Here is a 23,793-nt window from a genome sequence, read left to right as displayed (position 1 = left end):
CAGCCAGGGATTGAACCTGGGCCACTAGGCCACCACTGAACTCCCTAAACTGTGATTTTAAATGGTTGCATCTTTTTTTTTTTTTTTTGCGGTACGCGGGCCTCTGACTGTTGTGGCCTCTCCCATTGCGGAGCACAGGCTCCGGACGTGCAGGCTTAGCGGCCATGGCTCATGGGCCAAGCTGCTCCACGGCATGTGGGATCCTCCTGGACCGGGGCACGAACCCGCGTCCCTGACATTGGCAGGCAGACCCTCAATCACTGTGCACCAGGGAAGCCCTAAATGGTTGCATCTTTTAAAATCAGATTTATATATCATCATTTAGTAAACCTTCCCCTTACTTTAGGAACAGGTAACAAATATTATGAAATATATATGAAATTATGCTGTATTATTTATAGAATTTTAAAATGATTTGGCACTTTTTAGTATTTGGATTTCTTGGACAAAGGGCATTTTTTTTCCTTCTTAATAGGTTCTCCCAGATAACTCTAAAGGTTTCATTTAAAGCAATTTGGGGGATCAGCATATTCAAGTCCTAAATATTTGGAGTGAATAAGTGCAATTTCTTAGTTGGTATTGTTTTCCTGTATGTTTTTTGGAGCGTGAATATTCAAGAGTGCTTGCTGGGATATTATTTTACAAACAATGGCAATAATAGCAACAATAATGTACTAAATAGCACCTAAAATTTATACAGTGTTTTCATGGTTATGGTTTATTATCAATAAGAGAAAAAGATATATCAAATGGAGTGTGAAGAAATCCATGGCTTTCTATATTTTCTCCCTCGTTCTGGGAGAAGTCACGCAGAATAAGCTCCTTTTTGTAGCAGTGAAATGCGGCAACATTTATGCAGTACTTCTGCCCAGGGAAGCCTGCTTATGACTCAAAGTTCAAGGTTTTTTATTGGGGGCTGGTCACATAAGAACAGCCATAAGTATCAGAATTCCAAACTCCTAGAAGGAAAGCATGATTTGGTGCCCTAGCCAGGGAAAACAGTCTCATCACTTAAGGAATATTTCAAAAGCCACATTCCCAGACATCATCCAAGAACCAACCCTATTAACAGGCCCTTCTAACATACCTCCCCATCAGAAAAATGAGCCCTGCCCTTCCACATAATAAATTATAGCTGTGAATACAATTGTCCCATATGACAAGTGAGGGTAATTATCTAATAAGGTAGACAACATTGACATTTTATTGCTTTTTATTTGAAATATGTCATTATAATGAGAAATGTGTATATTTGTTAGGTATATTGTTTACAGAAAGAGCTGAAGATTAAAAATCACAGTCTTCAAGAGACTACTGAGCAAAATGTTATTCTGCAGCATACTCTTCAACAACAGCAGCAAATGTTACAACAAGAGACATTTAGAAATGGAGAGCTAGAAGACATTCAAACTAAACTTGAAAAACAGGTATATATTATTGGGCAAAATGGTTTTATGAAATAGAAATTTTTTTAAATTGATAATAGATTTTTTTGCTAGTTATGTAAATTGCTGTTTAACCTCAAAGATACCATATTATAAGAAATATTCTAAATTAACATTGTAAAATGTATAAAGTTTTATTCCAATGTAATGTGATCGTGTAATACCGTGGGCACATTTTTGTCACTCCATCCAACTTAGTTATAATTTAGTCTTCTTTATTCAGTTTTTCCTTTTTGGACCTGAATATAATCCCTATCTGAATCATTATAGCTTTCAATTTCTTCATTTTGGATCAGGAGATGTGTGATAATCCCTAAAGAAATGCCAAGCAATGCACTAAAAGAAAAATCCCAAAGGAAACTACTCATTTTAAAAAATAAGTTATTACTCCAAAGAAAGAATCCTAGGAAATTTTATTCTAGAATCGAATCTTTTATCTTTCATTCATTACCAAATTCATCTGAATTATTCTGACAGATATTTCACATTTTTTGTTTTGTTTTCCTCTCATCACACTTTACAGAAAAGTATAAATTAGAAAATGATAGTTCCCAGTAACCTCACTACACCTCACTTTTTGTCATTTGTATGACCTTTTAATCTATGTATTCTAACTTCATCCTCAGCCTCTCCAGTGGAACTAAAGAATCTCTTCTCTGCACATTCAAATATATCAGGCAGGTATTCTGTATTTTCTTTTTTAGAGACATCTGTCCTGTGGCTCTCCATCCCTTTTGTTTAAGTCTAGACCTACTGTTTGCTATGCCTGTTGTACAGCTTCATCCTGAGGCATTTCTTCATCTCATCTGTTATTTGATTCCCACTTTCTAAATCCCTTGTCAGTGACTCCAGTTTTTGTAAGATTGATTATAATTCTTGTTCTTTCTGAAATTGTTTTCATTTCTATAACGGTCTTACGGTTCTTCTGAGTTTTTTTTTCCTTAAGTCTATCAATTCCTTTGTATTTTTCATTTGGTTATTTTATTTCTTCATGATCTTTGTTTTAAGAGATTTTTATGTCTTGTTTAATTTATTTGAGGGTCTAAAAAGTTTATATCTAAAAATTCCTTCAGTATTTGGAATAAATTTTCCAGCATATATTTTTTCTACTTTTTATTCATGTTCCACTATGCACAGGTTCCGTGTTGGATTTATTCAGATTGTTATCTTTAGATTCTTTCTGCTTATGAGTGTGCCATTTAATCAAACACAGAATGGGTAGATTTTCCATAGTTCCCTTTCCTTTTTACCTGGGTACTATTTTAATTTTATATTTGGAACTTAAGTTGGGGGTGTGGATATTAATGACTTATAATCTGTACTTAGTTCTTCAATGAGAGGTTTTAGAAGAGCAGGGAGGATATCAAAGTCATTAGCCAGATATTAACTTTGAGATCACAGTCATGTAAATGTTCATTGAAAATATGAAGTGGGACTTCCCTGGTGGCACAGTGGTTAAGAATCCACCTGCCAATGCAGGGGACATGGCTTCGATCCCTGGTATGGGAAGATCCCACATTCCACAGAGCAACTAAGTCCGTGCGCCACAACTACCAATCCTGTGCTCTAGAGCCCACAAGCCACAACTGCTGATGCCTATGTGCCCTAGAGCCTGCGCGCCGCAACAAGGAGCCCACGTGCCGCAACTACTGAAGCTTGCGTGCTCTAGGGCCCACTGCTGCAACTACTGAGCCCACATGCTGCAACTACTGAAGGCTGCACGCCTAGAGCCCGTGCTCCGCAACAAGAGAAGCCACTTCAATGAGAAGCCCGTGCACCGCAACGAAGAGTAGCCCCCGCTCGCTGCCATTAGAGAAAGCCTGCGTGCAGCAACGAAGACCCAATGCAGCCAAAAAAAAAAATTGAAAAAAAAAAAATGAAGTGGCTGAGGTTAACTAGGGAGAGAACATAGAATGAGGGGTGAGATGCCTGACTTTGACAGAGCTCTGAAGGATACAGTACCTGGAAGCCAAAGTAAGTATTTCATGACTTAAAGGATGATAATTGGTGTCATGGGCTGCTGCAATCAGTGTCAAGTAAATTGAAAGTTGAAAAATGTCCATTGGAATTAACTGCATGGAAGCCATTGGTGACACAGTGTAGTTTCTGTACAGTGTCTAGATTGCTATGGGTTGAGGAATGAATGAGAAAGTGAGAAAAATGATACAACAAGCATAGAAAAAATCTGAGAAGTTGGGCTATAAAGAGGAGGAAAGAAATGGTGGTAGTCGGAAGGAGATAGAGGTGTGGAGGAAAGTTTTTTATGATAGGAAGGTCTTGAACATGTTTAAATGCTAATATAAAGAAACCAGAAGAAAGAGAGATTGAAGATATAGCAGAGAGTAGAGGTAGTAGTATGAGGTTCCTTAAAAAGTGGATTGGAGTTGAATCCAGAACGCCTATGAAGCAGTTTGACTTACATAGGAGGAAGAATACCTCCTGCAATGTAGTAAAACAGGAGGAATGAATAGGAGCAAATGCAAGTTGTAACGTTTGAGGGCAGATGGGAATTCTAGGAATTGGTATGAGCCAATTTGTGAAGAAGGAGAGAAACATAGTTTGACAAGAGAAGAAAGAGCATTTCAGATGAGGATGATGAAAAGAGGAACATTTACCATTATTCTGTACAATTCTTTTAAGTCCTATTTTAGTGTTATGATGTGGTCACTTCTATAAGTATGTGTGTGAATGAAATATCTTTCTTATTAAAAATTGTTTTGCTTTCATATTTTCAAAACGTTGTTTCTCGGTCTATACTTTGATTTTTGTAATAACATCTTGAAACTGATAGGCTAGGCTACAAATTTATATAAATATTTTTCTTCTGAAAAATGTTGAACTGTGTTTGAATTTAAAATACTTAACTGGAAATTGCTTTACAAGGTATCAAAACTTGAACAAGAGCTTCAGAAACAAAGGGAAAGTTCAGCTGAAAAGTTGAGAAAAATGGAGGAAAAATGTGAAGCAGCCACATATGAAGCAGATTTAAAAAGGCAAAAAGTTATTGAACTTACTGGTACTGCCAGGTAAAATGAATATGTTAGTTTATATTTGTCTTCCTGCTTTAACATCAGTCATATTTGAGTTTCACTATCAGATAATGTTCAGTGAAGTGTTTGCTTGAGGAATTAATTTCTCTACGGTGTGTGTTCCTATAGCATTGTTTGCACCTCCCTCATATCCCTCATGCCTTTTAGTATTATAAGTTAATATCCTTTTCTCTCCTACTATATTGTAGTTCCTTAAGGCCAAGATAATATATGGTTTAATTTAAGGGTCCTCCCACAACAATCAGCATAGTTCCTTGTACCTCATAGGCACTCAGCAACTGTTTTATTAACTTGAATTGTGAAAGTGTCAGGCAAAGATGTACTCATATAGAGGAATTTTTCATGGATTCTAATTGTTTATGGGAGGGAGTAAATTAATAGAAGAAAACAGTGGTCTCAACATTGACTGAACATTAAAATCACCCAAGGAGCTTTAAAAAGTACTGATGTCTAGGTCCTACCTCTAAAGATCCTGATTTAATGTGGCTGGGCTGTGCTAAGAAATCAATAGTTATTTGGTCAAGAAAGGGAATTATGAGCTGAAAGTTATACCTAGCTTCCCCAGACCTCTTATACTTTGTCGACAAGAGTTGACATAATTAATAATAAACTCTTAATTAGCCCACCATTCTACCAACAGGAATAAGAGTTAACTTATGCATTTGAACTTAAACCACAACATCCTCAGACTCCCTCCCCCCCTCTGACAGGAATAAAGGTAGGGCCTTTGTGCTTTGAGTAGCAACTTGCTTACCCAGATATCCACAACTCTGTCAGTGGGGTCAAGAAGATATCCTATGTTTAAGACTAAGACCACAGTTCTTCAGACCTTCTTTCTGCCATTGATATTTGTCTATCCACTAACACAGCCTCACCACCAGTGTGTACCTTAATTCCACAAAAACTAATCAACATTGTAACTTTATCTTTGCTTGTGCCAGATTCCCCAGAAGCATCAGATTTCCAGGCGTTAGATTTACCCTCATCTCTCTTACTAAGTCCCAAAAACCTCCTCATGTATTTTCTTTCCTTTTCCCACTGCATCTGAACTTGTGAAAGATTTCCACTTTATCCTCTGGAATTTACAGTCCATCCTGAAAGACATTCCCTATATTCTCTATCTCTTCTTTTCTCTTGCTGTAACAGAAATGTGACTGTCCCCTGAGGACATTGCTTCTTCCCCTGCAGCTCTCTAAAGTAAAAACTTTTCCCCATAGTTCTTGTACCACAGGATTGAGATGGGAAATAGTATGACATACACCATGAACCTCATGTCATCAGATCATATCATCCCTCGTTGTTGCTGACACCTACAGGCCACCTGACTTACATAGCTCTTTCCAACACTACTCCTGTCTTTATTCTTGGGGATTTCAATATACATCTATCTAGCTGATCCTCAGCCACTCACTCACATTATTTATCCTAGATCTTATCGTTTCTAATATCCCCATTATTTCAACATAATCTGAATACTATGCATCTACCTCTATATTATTACCTCATTCCCTTTAATATCCCCAATTCAACAATTCTTTGATGTAACTAGGACCTCTGATCTATCAGTTCTACCACTGTCTCATTCCCTAATGCCCTTTCTCCTCTCTTTACCTAGCTTAAATTCTAATTAATCATTAAAATCACTGATTTACATAAACCCACAACTCCTTTACCTCTCTCTTACTTTGTGTACACAGAACTAAAAATCCAACTCAGACTAATTCATGCTTGCATCTTTACAGAGGCTGGAGAAAAATATAACGACACTGACCAGTCTTACTTTATACCCATAACTTCAAAACCTTAGGCATTTTCTTAATGCTGTCTGTCTGGCAATCATAATGTTACTTACTCTTGTAGAGGACTCTTTTACACCTTTGCCTTTTCTTTCAAAACTCTAACAACCCCTCCCCAATCCTTGCTCTCACTGATGATCTTGCTTTTGTTTCACTAAGAAAATTGAAATAACTGCTTCTTTCTTTTCTTACTCCCACCCTTTGACTTCTAGACAAAAACTCTTCTTAATTATAGCTAATAGGCACATTCAGTGGGTAAAATAAGTTCTAATTACTAGTAGGAAGCTTATGAACTAGATAAATAAACTTCATAAGGAAGATATATCTAGTTCCAAGATCTTCTCTTCATGAAGCAGGGTTTTTCTCTGTTCCAACTATTGCTTCTTTCACTTCTGAAACTATAATTTATAAAACTGTTTTTCTCTCCCAAAAGGGTTTAGAGTTAAAATATATCTGTTATATATCTCTGTGGATCTGTTTTAAAATTAAAATATCTCAGGGATTTTCCTGGTGGTCCAGTGGTTAAGACCTCGCCTTCCAGTGCAGGGAGTGCGGGTTCATCCCTTGTCACGGAGCTAAGATCCCACATGCCTCGCGGCCAAAAAGCCAAAACATAAAACAGAAGCAATATTGTAACAAATTCAATAAAGACTTTAAAAATGGTCCACATCAAAAACAACAATCTTAAAAAAAAAATTAAAATATCTCCAAATAGAAAGAAAACAAATACATTGAGCACCTTTTGTGTGCCAGGTAGTATACTAGGTAAATACATCATATAGTTGTGTTTAGTGGCATGTAATTGGTACAGAATTACAATCTATTAGTTGGAGCATTTTTAACAATATAATAGGTGATTTAAGATTTTGACTAGACTTTTTTTTTATACAGCAGGTTTTTAATTAGTTATCCATTTTATACATATTAGTATATATATGTCATATATAGTATATATATGTTAGTCCCAATCCCAATCTCCCAATTCATCCCACGATGACTAGACATTTTGCTGATATTTGTCTTTATATAACTTGCAGACTTTGTTCAGTCAGAGATAAGTTAGTTGATTTTTAAGTTTCCAAATTATTATTTATTTTATTTTTTGTTTTTAATTAGGCAAGTAAAACTTGAGATGGATCACTACAGAGAAGAACTGTATAAAATGGAAAAAGAAATAAAGCACCTAAAACGAGATGGAGAAAATAAAGCAATGCATCTCTCTCAGTTAGACATGATATTAGAACAGACAAAGACAGAACTAGATAAGAAAACAAACGCTGGTAAGCAACAGGTTAGCTCAGCTTAGCTGCCTGCATTTGTATATTTAAAGAAATGGAATAAAGTGAGAATTTGAGATGACGGGGAAGGGACAATCAGTGGTATTTTGCCTCTTATAGATGAATAAAATTGGATATTCTTAATTATAATTGCTTACAAATTTCTGAATAACAAGTAGTTTATATATATAATTCTAAAATTATTCTCTGCTTTTAACAGTGAAGGAGTTAGAAAAGTTACAGCACCACACTGAAACTGAACTAACAGAAGCCTTGCAGAAACGGGAAGTACTAGAGACTGAACTACAAAATGCTCATGGAGAATTAAAGAGTACTTTAAGACAACTCCAGGAATTGAGAGATGTTCTACAGAAGGCTCAGTTATCATTAGAGGAAAAATACACTGCTATAACGGATCTCACAGCTGAACTTAGGTGAGTTAAATACTAAAAAATGATATCACAGTTACAGGTACTTCACTTTATTACCCTTAGTCCTTGGGTCATACTATAGAGTTTGTTGTTGAATTCTAGATGTCCAAACTTCTCAACTGCCTTTAGCTCACTGTGTCTCATCCTAGGCAGTTCATCCCATGCTCCATCTCACTAATATAGCTGTTGCTGTTGGCTAATACTTCCATCCTTGTTCTTTGGACCATTTTACATTGGCCCTCTCCTGTATCCCACAGTGATAAAAAATGGTTGGACCAGCATACAGCACTGATTAATAGAAAAATAATATTAACAATAACAATGTTGTTCTTTGTGTTAAGCCCTAATTTTGTGCCAGGACTATGGCAGGGACTTCATATATGATCTCAATCATTTCTTTACAACAAACCTATGAGTTGCTTATTATCACCTTTTTATGCTTGAGAAAACTGAGGCTTGAGAAAATTAAGTAAAATGCCCAAAGTCAGATAGTAGGGTCCAGAGAGGGGAGTGAAACACAGTCTGTCCAACTCTAAAGTCTGGTTTCTTAGATTAGCAGCAATAGCATAAAATGCTGTTCCAGTACACATCTGTGGTGAGTAGGGGTGGAGAGCCAGACTGGAGCCAAAGTGTAGGAAATGGATTCTGAAAAGGAAAACAGACCAGGATGTGAAATGTGTAATGAAAGAACAGGATAGAGAGAAGCAAGGTGACCCAGAATCTTAGATATTGTAACCTTTGGTTCAGAGCAGGACCCCTTCTCTTTTCTACCCACAAATTCATTCTTGGTAAATTTCACATAGCTTTAAATACTATGTGTCAGAGACTTCCAAACCCATATCTCTAGAAAGACCTCTTCTCCAAACTCCAGACTCATATCTAATGACCTACTTGTTATCTCCACTGACGTATTTTAAAGAGGCATCTTAAACGTGGCTAAAACAATTCATTTTTTTTACTCATAACCCTGCCCTTCCTCCATCTCATTATTATGGAGTTGCTTAAACCAGAAATCTATAAGATTATTTTTATCTCTTTCCCTCCCTTTTTTCATCCAGTCTATTAGCAAGTCATGTCAACTTTATTTCTAAAACATATTCTGAAGTCTATTGATTTCTTATTTTTTCTACTACCACCTTAGCACAAGCCATCATCATCTCTCACCTGGTCTGTTGCTCTGGCTTCCCACCTGGTCTACCAGCTTAAATTCTTGACCTTCCCCACAATTCATTCTCCACAGAATTGATTTAAGTTTATGATTCAAAACATAAATCAGATCATATTGCTTCCCTACTTAATCTTCTAATGGCTTCCCAAAAGATTCAGAATAATAACCAAGCTCCTTGGGAAATGTAAATCAAAACCACGATGAGATACCACTTCAATCCGACTAAGATGGCCATAATAAAAACAAACAAAAAAAATCCAAGCAGAAGGGCTTCCCTGGTGGCGCAGTGGTTGAGAGTCCGCCTGTCCGTGCCCTGGTCCGGGAAGATCCCACATGCCACGGAGCGGCTGGGCCCATGAGCCATGGCCGCTAAGCCTGCGCGTCCAGGGCCTGTGCTCCGCAACGGTAGAGGCCACAACAGTGAGAGGCCCGTATACCACACACACACAAAAAAATCCAAGCAGAAAATAACAAATGGTAAACTAAAAAGGTTACAGCCTCTGTGGAAAACAGTGTGGCAGTTCCTCAATAATTTAAACATACATTAACCATATAACTCAGTAATTCCACTCCTAGGTAAGTACCCAAAAGAATTGAAAACAGGTGTTCAAACAAAACTTTTGCACAAATGTTCATAGTACGGCTATTCCCAATAACCAGTAAGTGGAAACGACCCAGCTGTACACTGATAGTTGTAAATGGATAAACACAGTATGGTGTATCCATACAAGGAATATTAATCAGCCGTGAAAAGGAATAGAGTACTGAAACATGCTACAACATGGATGAACCTTGAAAATATTATGCTAAATGAAAGAAACCACATATATGTTGCATAATTCCATTTATATGAAATATCCAGAATTAGCAAATCCATAGAGATAGAAAGCAGATTAATTGTTGCCAGGGACTGGGGGAAGGGAGAATGGAAAAAACTGCTAATGGATATGGGGTTTCCTTCAGAATGATGAAAAAGTACTGGAAATAGTGGTAATGGTTACACAACATTGTGAATGTACTTAGTGTAACTGCATTGTACACTTTAAAGTGGTTAAAATGGTAGATCTTATGTTATATGTATTTTACCACAATCGAAAAAAAAAAATACAAGCTCCTTTTCCTGTAATACAAAGCCCAAGGTTCCTGCCTACTTCTCTGGCCTCATTTCATATTGTTCTGCTTGCTCCTGGCTTTTTTATTGTACTTAAAGTTTACCAAGTTTTTTCCCACCTTAGAACTTCTGTCATAGCTGTTTCTTCGGCCTGAAATAATGGTTGTGTGGCCAGCTTCTTCATACCCTTCACATTACCTCAAAGCGCCCTTCCCTGACCACCTATTCTAATATAGCCTCCCAGTCACGATCTCATCACTGTATTTAATGTTCTAACATAGCACTTTATATTATATTTTTCATGTTGAGTTGTTTATTATTTATAGTCCATCTCTTGACCTAGTAGAATGTAAGCTCTATGTAATGAACAACATCTATCCTGTTGCCTATTAATTCCACTGTACATAGAACCTTGACATATAAGAAACATCCAATAAATATTTGCTAAATGATTAAGGGAATGAATGGATAAAAGAAGTAAAACAAAACTTAAAATTCTAGCTAGTAGCTGAATTTTGGAAGCGCAGCTATTCATATAGACAGCAATTAGAGCTATCTTTAGAATTCATTTCATATTACTTTTAGAACATAAGTTTAGCCTTGTATGAACTCTTCAGGCTTTTAGGAGAACAGTAAACATCTCATTAAAGAAGTTCAGAATCTGCTTTTTAAAGTCAGCACCTTTATTATATTGTTTCATATTTAAGATTGGAAAATCATATGAAGATTCAAGATCAACAACATTTTCATCCTTTGTGATATCAGAACTTAGAGTTTGAAATTAAAATTCTCTGATCAGAGGCTTCAGAGTGATATAAATATTAAAATTGTATCATTTTAAGCATTTTTATATATAAAATTATTCATAAGTTAGTGTTTTAAGAGGGCTAGAATTTATAAAAATACATTAAAAAAATACATTTAAAATATTTCTATATTAGACTTCAATACTTCACTAAATGTAAGGTGTCATTTTGAGTAAAATTTGCATAAGAAATACAGTGGTCGTTTACTGAGCTTTGGATATCAGGGACATCAATCATGAGATAAATGCCTCGTTCAATTATAGTGAACTCACAGCTATTATATATAAAAGACTTGCAGGGGCTTCCCTGGTGGCGCAGTGGTTGGGAGTCCGCCTGCCAATGCAGGGGACGCGGGTTCGTGCCCCGGTCCGGGAGGATCCCACATGTGGAGCGGCTGGGCTGCTGGGCCTGCGCGTCCGGAGCCTGTGCTCCGCGATTGGAGAGGCCACAACTGTGAGAGGCCCGCATAACGCAAAAAAAAAAAAAAAAAAAAAAAAGACTTGCAAACACTCCTTTGATCTATAGATGAAAAAGTATAGATATATTTTTAAAATTCTTATACTGATTCAATCTTATTCCCTGGTAGTGCTTTTAACATTTAGCTTAAATTGTCTCCAATAGTAGAATCTGAGAAAGCCAGAGATAAACCCACGCATATATGTCACCTTATCTTTGATAAAGGAGGCAAGAATATACAGTGGAGAAAAGACAGCCTCTTCAATAACTGGTGCTGGGAAAACTGGACAGGTACATGTAAAAGTATGAAATTAGAACACTCTCTAACACCATACACAAAAATAAACTCAAAATGGATTAAAGACCTAAATGGTAAGGCCAGACACTATCAAACTCTTAGAGGAAAACATAGGCAGAACACTCTATGACATAAATCACAGCAAGATCCTTTTTGACCCACCTCCTAGAGAAATGGAAATAAAAACAAAAATAGATAGGACCTAATGAAACTTAAAAGCTTTTGCACAGCAAAGGAAACCATAAACAAGACAAAAAGACAACGTTCAGAATGGGAGAAAATACTTGCAAATGAAGCAACTGACAAAGGATTAATCTCCAAAATTTACAAGCAGCTCATGCAGCTCAATATCAAAAAAACAACCCAATCCAAAAATGGGCAGAAGACCTAAATAGACATTTCTCCAAAGAAGATATACAGATTGCCAGCAAACACATGAAAGAATGCTCAACATCATTAATCATTAGAGAAATGCAAATCAAAATTACAATGAAATATCATCTCACATGGGTTCAGAATGGCCATCATCAAAAAATCTGTAAACAATAAATGCTGGAGAGGGGGTGGAAAAAAGGGAACCCTCTTGCACTGTTGGTGGGAATGTAAATTGATACAGCCACTATGGAGAAGAGTATGGAGGTTCCTTAAAAAACTGCAAATAGAACTACCATATGACCCAGCAATCCCACTACTGGGCATATACCCTGAGAAAACCATCATTCAAAAAGAGTCATGTACCAAAATGTTCATTGCAGCTCTATTTACAATAGCCAGGACATGGAAGCAACCTAAGTGTCCATCAACACATGAATGGATAAAGAAGATGTGGCACATATATACAATGGAATATTACTCAGCCATAAAAAGAAACAAAATTGAGTTATTTGTAGTGAGGTGAATGGACCTGGAGTCTGTCATGCAGAGTGAAGTAAGTCAGAAAGAGAAAAACAAATACCGTATGCTAACACATATATATAGAATCTAAGGGGAAAAAAAAGGTCATGAAGAACCTAGGGGCAAGACGGGAATAAAGACAGACCTACTACAGAATGGACTTGAGGATATGGGGAGGGGGAAGGGTAAGCTGTGACAAAGTGAGAGAGTGGCATAGACATATATACACTACCAAATGTAAAATAGATAACTAGTGGGAAGTAGCCGCATAGCACAGGGATATCAGCTCTGTGGTTTGTGACCACCTAGATGGGTGGGATAGGGAGGGTGGGAGGAAGGGAGACGCAAGAGTGAAGAGATATGGGAACATATGTATATGTATAACTGAGTCACTTTGTTATAAAGCAGAAGCTAACACACCATTGTAAAGCAATTATACTCCAATAAAGATGTTTTTAAAAAATTCCCATAAGAAATACAGTGGTCGTTTACTGAGCTTTGGATATCAGGGACATCAATCATGAGATAAATGCCTCGTTCAGTTATAGTGAACTCACAGCTATTATATATAAAAGACTTTCAAACACTCCTTTGATCTACAGATGAAAAAATATAGATATATTTTTAAAATTCTTATACTGATTCAATCTTATTCCCTGGTAGTGCTTTTAACATTTAGCTTAAATTGTCTCCAATAGTAGAATCTGAGTTAACTTTTGCCTTTTTAGAACACTCTGTTAAAGTAGTTGCATTGATATCAGTCATTTTCTTTATACATTATTCCTTTAATGTGAGCTCTCAATCTGAAATAGTTGAATATATCCTGTCACTTTTAACTTACAGGAAAGGTAACCCACTTGATTTAATTTTTTTGAAACTATAATATTCCTATTTATTTGCTTAGATCTTTTTCACTTTGTTAAATTGCAGGGAATGCAAGATGGAGATTGAAGACAAAAAGCAAGAACTCCTTGAAATGGATCAGGCACTTAAGGAGAGAAATTGGGAGCTAAAGCAAAGAGCAGCTCAAGTTGGTTTTCTTAACTATATATATATATATATATTTTTAACTATATTTTAATGAAATTTTCTGTTAAAATACAATCGCACAAGGTTTCAGAGGTCCCCTCTTTTTGGCAAAATAGACATTTTTATAGCTTTTTTAAAAAAATTCATTTATTTTGGTGTGTTAGGTCTTTGTTGCTATGAGCGGGCTTTCTCTACTCTTCGTTGCTGTGTGTGCGCTTCTCATTGAGGTGGCTTCTCGTTGCAGAGCACGGGCTCTAGGCATGTGGGCTTCAGTTGTGGTGCATGGGCTCAGTAGTTGTGGCTCGCGGGCTCTAGAGCGCAGGCTCAGTAGTTGTGGTTCGTGGGCTTAGTTGCTGCGCAGCACGTGGGATCTTCCTGGACCAGGGCTCGAACCCGTGTCCCCTGCATTGGCAGGCAGATTCTTAACCACTGTGCCACCAGGGAAGTCCCTTTATAGGTATTTCTTTTTTATGTGCATATAAATATTTTTTAAATTAGAAATATGTCGTCTCTCTTTATCTTGCTATTTTTATAGCAGGTGGATTTTCGGGAATGAAGTTTAGCTTAGTATCTGAACCTTTTGATCTCTTTTAATACTGTATATCAGAAGAAAATGGGATTAAAGGAGTTACTTGCTCAGCTAGTATTTATTAGAGGAACAAAAATATTCAGAAGGCATTATTTAGCAACATCTTTTTTAAAAGACTTTATTTTTTAGAGCAGTTTTAGGTTCACAGCAAAATTGAGCAGCAGGTAGAGAGATTTCCTGTAAACGCCCCACCCCCACAGATGCGCAGCCTTCCCCATTATCAACATTCCCTGCCAGAATGGTACATTTGTTAAAGCTGATGAACCTATTGATACATTGACACTTCATAATCACCCAAAGTCCATAGTTTACATTACAGTTTACTTTTGTGTTATACATTCTAGGAGTTTGGACAGCTATCCATCATTATGGTATCATTCAGAATATTTTCACTGCCCTAAAAATCCTCTGTGCCCCACCTATTCATCCCTCTCCCTCTTATCCCAACCCTGGCAACCACTGATTTTTTGCTGTCTTTGTAGTTTTGCCTTTTCCAGAATGTCATACAGTTGGAATCATATTGTATTGTAGCCTTTTCAGATTGGCTTCTTTCACTTAGTAATATGCATTTAAATTTCCTCCGTGTCTTTTCAAAGCTTATTTCTTTTTAGCATGGAATAGTATTCCATTGCCTGGATATATTATGGTTTATTTATCCATTCACCTGTTGAAGGATATCTTGTATTGCCTTTGCTCCTTTGTCAAAGATCAGTCGACTATATCTACATGGGTTTGTTTCTGGTCTCTTCTGTTCCATTGATTTATTCACCTATTCTTTCATCAGTACCACACTGTCTTGATTACTGTACCTTTTTAGTAAGTCTTGAAGTTGAGTAATGTCAGTTTTCCAACTTTGTTCTCTTTCAAAATTGTGTTGGCTCTTCTGGGTTTTTTGCCTCTCCTTATAAACTTTAGAAGCAGTTTGTTGATATCCACAAAATAACTTGCTGGGATTTTGATTGGCATTGCCTTGAATCTATACATCAAGTTGGGAAGAACTGACATCTTGACAATATTAAGTCTTCCTATCCATGAACGTGAACTCTCTCTGCATTTATATAATTCTTTGATTTCTTTCATTGGAGTTTTATAGTTTTCCATATATAGATCTTGAATATGTTTAGATTTATAACTATTTCATTTTGGAGAATGCTAGTATAAATGATAATTTTGTTTTTAACTTCAAATTTCTCTTGTTCATTGCTGGTACATGGGAAAGCAATTGATTTTTGTGTATTAACCTTGTATCCTGCAACCTGCTATAATCACTTATTAGTTCCAGGAATTTTTTTGTCAAATCCTTTGGATTTTCTACCTAAATCATCATGTCATCTGCAAACAAAGACAGTTTTATGTCTTCGTTCCCAACCTGTATACCTTTTATTTCCTTTTCTTGTCTTACTGCATTAGCTAGGATATCCTGTACAATGTTGAAAAGAAGTGGTACGATGGAATATCTTTGCCTCGTATCTGATCTTAATGGGAAAACTTTGAGTTTCTCACTGTTAAGTGTGATGTTAGCTGTTAGTTTTTTTTTAGATATTCTTTATCAAGTTGAGGTAGTTACTCTCTATTCCTAGTTTACCAAGAGTTTTTATCATGAATAGATGTTGGATTTTGTCAAATGTTTTTTTCTGCATCTATTAATATGATCATGTGATTTCCTTCTTTAGCCTATTGATGTGATCAGTTACATTAATTAATTTTCAAATGTTGAAAAAGCCTTTCATACCTAGAAAAAATCCCGCTTGTTGTGGTGTATAGTTCTTTTTATACATCGTTGGGTATGATTCAATAATATTTTATTGAGAATTTTTATATATATGTCCATGAAAGATACTGGTCTGTAATTTTCTTTCTTTATAATGTCTCTGTCTGGTTTTGGTATCAGGGTAATGCTGGCCTCAGAGAATGAGTTAGTATTTCCTCTGCTTCTATCTACTAAGTGAGAGTGTAGAGAATTAGTATAATTTCTTCCTTAAATGTCTGGTAGAATTCAGCAATGAATCCATCTGAGTCTGGTGCTTTCTGTTTTGGAAAGTTATTAATCATTGATTGAATTTCTTTAATAGATATAGGCTTATTCAGATTGTCTCTTCTTGTGTGAGTTTTGGCAGATTGTGCCTTTCGAGTAACTCGTCTATTTCATCTAGTTTTATTAAATTCATGGGCAGAGAGTTGTTTTTAATATTTCTCTATTATCCTTTTAATGTCCTTGAGATTTGTAGTAATATCTCCTCTTTCATTTCTCATATTAGCAATTTATATCCTCTTTTTTTTTAAGTTAGTCTGGCTGGAGACTTATTTATATTATTGATCTTTTCAAAGAACCAGCTTTTTGCTTTGTTGATTTTCTCTATTGATTTCCCAATTTTAATTTCATTGAGTTCTGCTCTAATTTTTATTATTTTTTTCTTCTGCTTAGTTTGGATTTAATTTGCTCTTCTTTTTCTAGTTACCCAAGGTGGAAGCTTAGATGACTGATTTTAGGCCTTCTTTTTTTTTTTTTTTCTTTTGCGGTATGCGGGCCTCTCACTGTTGTGGCCTCTCCCGTTGAGGAGCACAGGCTCCAGACGCGCAGGCTCAGCAGCCATGGCTCACGGGCCCAGCCGCTCCGTGGCATGTGGGATCTTCCCGGACCTGTGTCCCCTGCATCGGCAGGCAGACTCTCAACCACTGCACCACCAGGGAAGCCCCTTTCTTCTTTTCTAATATATGCATTCAATGCTTTAGATGTTCCTCCAAGCAGTGCTTTTGCTGCATCCCACAATTTTCATGTTGCATTGTTATTTAGCAGCTTTTTTTTTCTTAAATTTTATTGATTTTGGGGGGCTGCATTTGGTCTTTATTGCTGTGCGTGGGCTTCCTCTAGTTGCGGTGAGCGGGAGCTACTCTTGGTTGCAGTGTGCGGGCTTCTTATTGCGGTTGCTTCTCTTTGTTGTGGAGCACGGGCTCTAGGTGCGCGGGCTTCAGTAGTTGCAGCATGTGGATTCAGTAGTTTTGGCACACGGGCTCTAGAGTGCAGGCTCAGTAGTTGTGGTGGACAGGCTTAGTTGCTCCGCGGCATGTGGGATCTTCCTGGACCAGGGATAGAACCCATGTCGCCTGTATTGGCAGGCGGATTTTTAACCACTGCACCACCAGGGAAGCCCTAGCAGCTTTTATCAAGCATAAAATGAAGTTTGAATCATTTTATTTGTCACTTATGTGAACATAATCATATATCAGGCTCAAGATCCAGTATTATTAAGCAATGATTATTTGTCTCATTCTTTTTTTTTTTTTGCGGTACGCGGGCCTCTCACTGTCGTGCCTTCTCTCGTTGCGGAGCACAGGCTCTGGACGTGCAGGCTCAGCAGCCATGGCCCATGGGCCCAGCCGCTCCGCGGCATGTGGGATCCTCCCAGACCGGGACACAAACCCATGTCCCCTGCATTGGCAGGCGGACTGTCAACCACTGCACCATCAGGGAAGCCCCTATCTCATTCTTTTTAATAATTTATTGGAGATGCATTTATTCTTTAGTTATACCCACTATAAACAATTCTAAATCACATTGCAAGCACACAGTTTTCCATGTTAGAATAAAATTGAGTGACAGCTTAATGTTGCTTTTGTACTTAGGTTACACATTTGGATATGACTATTCGTGAGTACAGGGGAGAAATGGAACAGAAAATAATTAAATTAGAGGGTACTCTGGAGAAATCAGAATTGGAACTTAAAGCAAGCAACAAACAGGTAAATTATTAAAAATTACGTCTTAAATTGTTTAAAAAAAATAACTCCTTAACTGTAAGCATCTGTTATTCACATAATACAGCTTTTTAATAGAATACAAACAATAAAAATACTGCATTATTTTACTTTATTATTTATTTATTAATTTATTGTTTTTTCACTGTGCTGTGTAGCTTGTGGGATCTTAGTTCCCCAACCAGGGATTGAACCTGGACCCTTGGCAGTGACAGCATGGAGTCCTAACCACAGGACTGCCAGGGAATTCCCAATACTGCATAATTTTAATTATCTTGTACATCCTATGTTATATTCATTTTCTTCTCAATTTTTTCCCCAGCTTTATTGAGGTATAATTGACAAAAAATGGCATATATTTAAGATGTACAACATGATGTTTTAATATACACATACATTATGACATAATTACAGTAATCAAACTAATTAACATATCTACAACCTCATATAGTTACTTTTTTTTATGAGAACACTTATCAAGTATACAACATAGTATTACTAATTACAGTCATTCACTGTGCCATACATTGTATCTCCAGAATTTATTCATCCTGCCTAACTGAAACTTTGTACCCTTCCACCACATTTTTCCTTTTCTCTGACTCCCCGGCTTCTGGTGCTTACCCTTTTAATGTTATTTTAAATGTATTTTTTTTGTATGTCAACGTGTTCACATATTTATTATAATGTGTGCATATCTGAATATGTATAAAATATCTCTGGAAGGATTTGCAAGTAATTCTATTAACTGTGGTTGCCTCTAAGGAAGGAACATAGTAAAGAAGGGGAGTTTGTTTTCACTAATTGTATTTTTTACCTCATGCAGATAATTACCTGTAAAATTATTTTTAAGGCCACGTAATGTGTGTTGTTTTAACGTACCTTTATTTTCCTTTCTTATACAAATGTGGTTGAGACTGTCATCTCTTTTAGTATATTTTAGGTATACATATAAGCATTTTATTAGGCACAAGAATTCTGATACTTATGTCAAAGTTATGGTTGTTTTAAGAAAAACATATTTTTGAATCTTTGTTCTAATAAACTCACTCTCTTCTAAAAGAAAAAAGAAAAAGAAAAACATTTTTAAATTTTTGCTATTTTAGATATACATGTTTAAAACCTGACTTACTTGGATTGCATTTATGACTGAAGAATTATTTTTCTTTAGTTACATTAACATTGCTCTGTTTAAAATTCAGATAGAAGGTTTGAATGAAAAATTGCAAAATGCCAAAGAACAACTTCGAGAAAAAGAGTTTATAACACTACAAAATGAACAGGAGATAAGTCAACTGAAAAAAGAAACTGAACGGACACAAGAAAAGATGAAAGAAATGGAAATTGTAAGCAAATTATTTTCCTTCTAAGGAACAAGATTGATATAAATCGTTATGTTTTGTTTTTCTTTTTTTTTGTTTTTTTAGTGTTAAATATGCTTTATATTTATCTTTTATAAATTTATTTATTTATTTTTTGGCTGTGTTGGGTCTTCGTTGTGGTGCGCGGGCTTCTCATTGCGGTGGCTTCTCTTTGTTGCAGAGCACAGGCTCTAGGCACACGGGCTGCAGTAGTTGTGACAAGCGGGCTCAGTAGTCGTGGCTCATGGGCTGTAGAGCGCAGGCTCAGTAGTTGTGGTTTGCAGGCTCTAGAGCACAGGCTCAGTAGTTGTGGTACATAGGCTTAGTTGCTCCATGGCATGTGGGATCTTCCCGGACCAGGGATCGAACCTGTGTCCCCTGCATTAGCAGGCGGATTCTTAACCACTGCGCCACTAGGGAAGTCCTTATGCTTCTTTTTTTTTTTTTCTGCCTCTTTATTAGAGTATAATTGCTTTACAATGGTGTGTTAGTTTCTGCTTTATAACAAAGTGAATCAGTTATACATATACATATGCTCCCATATCTCTTCCCTCTTGCATCTCCCTCCCTATCCCACCCCTCCAGGCGGTCACAAAGCACCGAGCTGATCTCCCTGTGCTATGCGGATGCTTCCCACTAGCTATCTACCTTACGTTTGGTAGTGTATATATGTCCATGCCTCTCTCTTGCTTTGTCACAGCTTACCCTTCCCCCTCCCCATATCCTCAAGTCCATTCTCTAGTAGGTCTGTGTCTTTATTCCTGTCTTACCCCTAGGTTCTTCATGACATTTTTTCCCTTAAATTCCATATATATATGTTAGCAAAATTTGTCTTTCTCTTTATAACTTACTTCACTCTGTATGACAGACTCTAGGCCTATCCATCTCATTACAAATAGCTCCATTTCATTTCTTTTTATGGGTAATATTCCATTGTATATATGTGCCACATCTTCTTTATCCATTCATCTGATGATGGACACTTAGATTGTTTCCATCTCCTGGCTATTGTAAATACAGCTGCAATGAACATTTTGGTACATGACTCTTTTTGAATGATGGTTTTCTCAGGGTATATGCCCAGTAGTGGGATTGCTGGGTCATATAGTAGTTCTATTTGCAGTTTTTTAAGGAACCTCCATACTGTTCTCCATAGTGGCTGTACCAATTCACATTCCCACCAGCAGTGCAAGAGTGTTCCCTTTTCTCCACACCCTCTCCAGCATTTATTGTTTGTAGATTTTTTGATGATGGCCATTCTGACTGGTGTGAGATGATATCTCATTGTAGTTTTGATTTGCATTTCTCTAATGATTAATGATGTTGAGCATTCTTTCATGTGTTTGTTGGCAGTCTGTATATCTTCTTTGGAGAAATGTCTATTTAGGTCTTCTGCCCATTTTTGGATTGGGTTGTTTGTTTTTTTGTTATTGAGCTGCTTATAAATTTTGGAGATTAATCCTTCGTCAGTTGCTTCATTTGCAAATATTTTCTCCATTCTGAGCGTTGTCTTTTTGTCTTGTTTATGGTTTCCTTTGCTGTGCAAAAGCTTTGAAGTTTCATTGGTCCCATTTGTTCATTTTTGTTTTTATTTCCATTTCTCTAGGAGGTGGGTCAAAAAGGATCTTGCTGTGATTTATGTCATAGAGTGTTCTGCCTATGTTTTCCTCTAAGAGTTTGATAGTTTCTGGCCTTACATTTAGGTCTTTAATCCATTTTGAGCTTATTTTTGTGTATGGTGTTAGGGAGTTATCTAATCTCATACTTTTACATGTACCTGTCCAGTTTTCCCAGCACCACTTATTGAAGAGGCTGTCCTTTCTCCACTGTACATTCTTGCCTCCTTTATCAAAGATAAGGTGACCATATGTGCATGGGTTTATCTCTGGGCTTTCTGTCCTGTTCCATTGATCTATCTTTCTGTTTTTGTGCCAGTACCATACTGTCTTCATTACTGTAGCTTTGTAGTATAGTCTGAAGTTAGGGAGCCTAATTCTTGCAGCTCCGTTTTTTGTTCTCAAGATTGCTTTGGCTATTCAGGGTCTTTTGTGTTTCCATACAAATTGTGAAATTTTTTGTTCTAGTTCTGTGAAAAATGCCAGTGGTAGTTTGATAGGGATTGCATTGAATCTGTAGATTGCTTTGGGTAGTAGAGTCATTTTCACAACGTTGATTCTTCCACTCCAAGAACATGGTATATCTCTTCATCTATTTGTATCATCTTTAATTTCTTTCATCAGCGTCTTATAATTCTCTGAATACAGGTCTTTTGTCTCCTTAGGTAGGTTTATTCCTAGATATTTTATTCTTTTTGTTGCAATGATAAATGGGAGTGTTTTCTTGATTTCACTTTCATATTTTTCATAATTAGTGTATAGAAATGCCAGAGATTTCTGTGCATTTTGTATCCTGCTACTTTACCAAATTCATTGATTAGCTCTAGTAGTTTTCTGGTAGCATCTTTAGGATTCTCTATGTATAGTATCATGTCATCTGCAAACAGTGACAGCTTTACCTCTTCTTTTCCGATTTGGATTCCTTTTATTTTCTTTTCTTCTCTGATTGCTGTGGCTAAAACTTCCAAAACTATGTTGAATAAGAATGGTGAGAGTGGGCAACCTTGTCTTGTTCCTGATCTTAGTGGAAATGCTTTCAGTTTTTCACCATTGAGGACAATGTTGGCTGTGGGTTTGTCATATATGGCCTTTATTATGTTGAGGAAAGTTCCCTCTGTGCCTACTTTCTGCAGGGTTTTTATCATAAATGGGTGTTGAATTTTGTCGAAAGCTTCCTCTGCATCTATTGAGATGATCATATGGTTTTTCTCGTTCACTTTGTTAATATGGTGGATCACATTGATAGATTTGCATATATTGAAGAATCCTTGCATTCCTGGAATAAACCCACTCGATCATGGTGTATGATCCTTTTAATGTGCTATTGGATTCTGTTTGCTAGTATTTTGTTGAGGATTTTTGATCTATGTTCATCAGTGATATTGGCCTGTAGTTTTCTTTCTTTGTGACATCCTTGTCTGGTTTTGGTATCAAGGTGATGGTGGCCTCATAGAATGAGTTTGGGAGTGTTCCTCCCTCTGCTATATTTTGGAAGAGTTTGAGAAGGATAGGTGTTAGCTCTTCTCTAAATGTTTGATAGAATTTGCCTGTGAAGCCATCTGGTCCTGGGCTTTTGTTTGTTGGAAGATTTTTAATCACATTTTCAATTTCAGTGCTTGTGATTGGTCTGCTCATATTTTCTATTTCTTCCTGATTCAGTCTTGGCAGGTTGTGCCTTTCTAAGAATTTGTCTATTTCTTCCAGGTTGTCCATTTTATTGGCATAGAGTTGCTTGTAGTAATCTCTCATGATCTTTTGTATTTCTGCAGTGTCAGTTGTTAATTCTCCTTTTTCATTTCTAATTCTATTGATTTGAGTCTTCTCCCTTTTTTTCTTGATGAGTCTGGCTAATGGTTTATCAATTTTGTTTATCTTCTCAAAGAACCAGCTTTTAGTTTTATTGATCTTTGCTATCGTTTCCTTCATTTCTTTTTCATTTATTTCTGATCTCATTTTTATGATTTCTTTCCTTCTGCTAACTTCAGGGTTTTTTTGTTCTTCTTTCTCTAATTGCTTTAGGTGCAAGGTTAGGTTGTTTATTTGAGATGTTTCCTGTTCCTTAAGGTAGGATTTTATTGCTATAAACTTCCCTCTTAGAACTGCTTTTGCTGCATCCCATAGGTTGTGGGTCATCGTGTTTCCATTGTCATTGGTTTCTAGGTATTTTTTTATTTCCTCTTTGATTTCTTCACTGATCACTTCGTTATTAAGTAGTGTATTGTTTAGCCTCCATCTGTTTGTATTTTTTACAGATCTTTTCCTGTAATTGATATCTAGTCTCATAGCGTTGTGGTCGGAAAAGATACTTGATACAATTTCAAATTTATTAACTTTACCAAGGCTTGATTTGTGACCCAAGATATGATCTATCCTGGAGAATGTTCCATGAGCACCTCAGAAAAATGTGTATTCTGTTGTTTTTGGATGGAATGTCCTATAAATATCAATTAAGTCCATCTTGTTTAATGTATCATTTAAAGCTTGTGTTTCCTTATTTATTTTCATTTTGGATGATCTGTCCATTGGTGAAAGTGGGGTATTAAAGTCCCTTACTATGAATGTGTTACGGTCAATTTCCCCTTTTATGGCTGTTAGTATTTGCCTTATGTATTGAGGTGCTCCTATGTTGCGTGCATAAATATTTACAATTGTTATATCTTCTTCTTGGATTGATCCCTTGATCATTATGTGGTGTCCTTCTTTGTCTCTT

General features: G+C 36.5%; 1 protein-coding gene across 1 annotated transcript in view; it reads left to right on the top strand.

Moving 5' to 3' along the window:
• Nucleotides 1–23,793, top strand: part of CCDC18 (coiled-coil domain containing 18) — a gene marked incomplete at its 5' end in the record, with an annotated part of 115,721 nt that overhangs the window by 61,651 nt on the left and 30,277 nt on the right. The window contains 7 exons of the mRNA XM_082659726.1: nucleotides 1,260–1,427; nucleotides 4,329–4,471; nucleotides 7,408–7,571; nucleotides 7,789–8,002; nucleotides 13,663–13,762; nucleotides 17,975–18,091; nucleotides 19,309–19,452. Of these exons, the coding sequence (XP_082515852.1) occupies nucleotides 1,260–1,427; nucleotides 4,329–4,471; nucleotides 7,408–7,571; nucleotides 7,789–8,002; nucleotides 13,663–13,762; nucleotides 17,975–18,091; nucleotides 19,309–19,452 (1,050 nt within the window). The remainder of the gene's footprint in view (nucleotides 1–1,259; nucleotides 1,428–4,328; nucleotides 4,472–7,407; nucleotides 7,572–7,788; nucleotides 8,003–13,662; nucleotides 13,763–17,974; nucleotides 18,092–19,308; nucleotides 19,453–23,793) is intronic.

Source organism: Grampus griseus (genome assembly GCF_964374135.1).
Source record: "Grampus griseus genome assembly, chromosome: 1".
In the NCBI taxonomy this organism is placed as follows: domain Eukaryota; kingdom Metazoa; phylum Chordata; class Mammalia; order Artiodactyla; family Delphinidae; genus Grampus; species Grampus griseus.
Note: the sequence above shows the minus strand (reverse complement) of the source record. Positions and strands in the feature narration are given on the sequence as shown.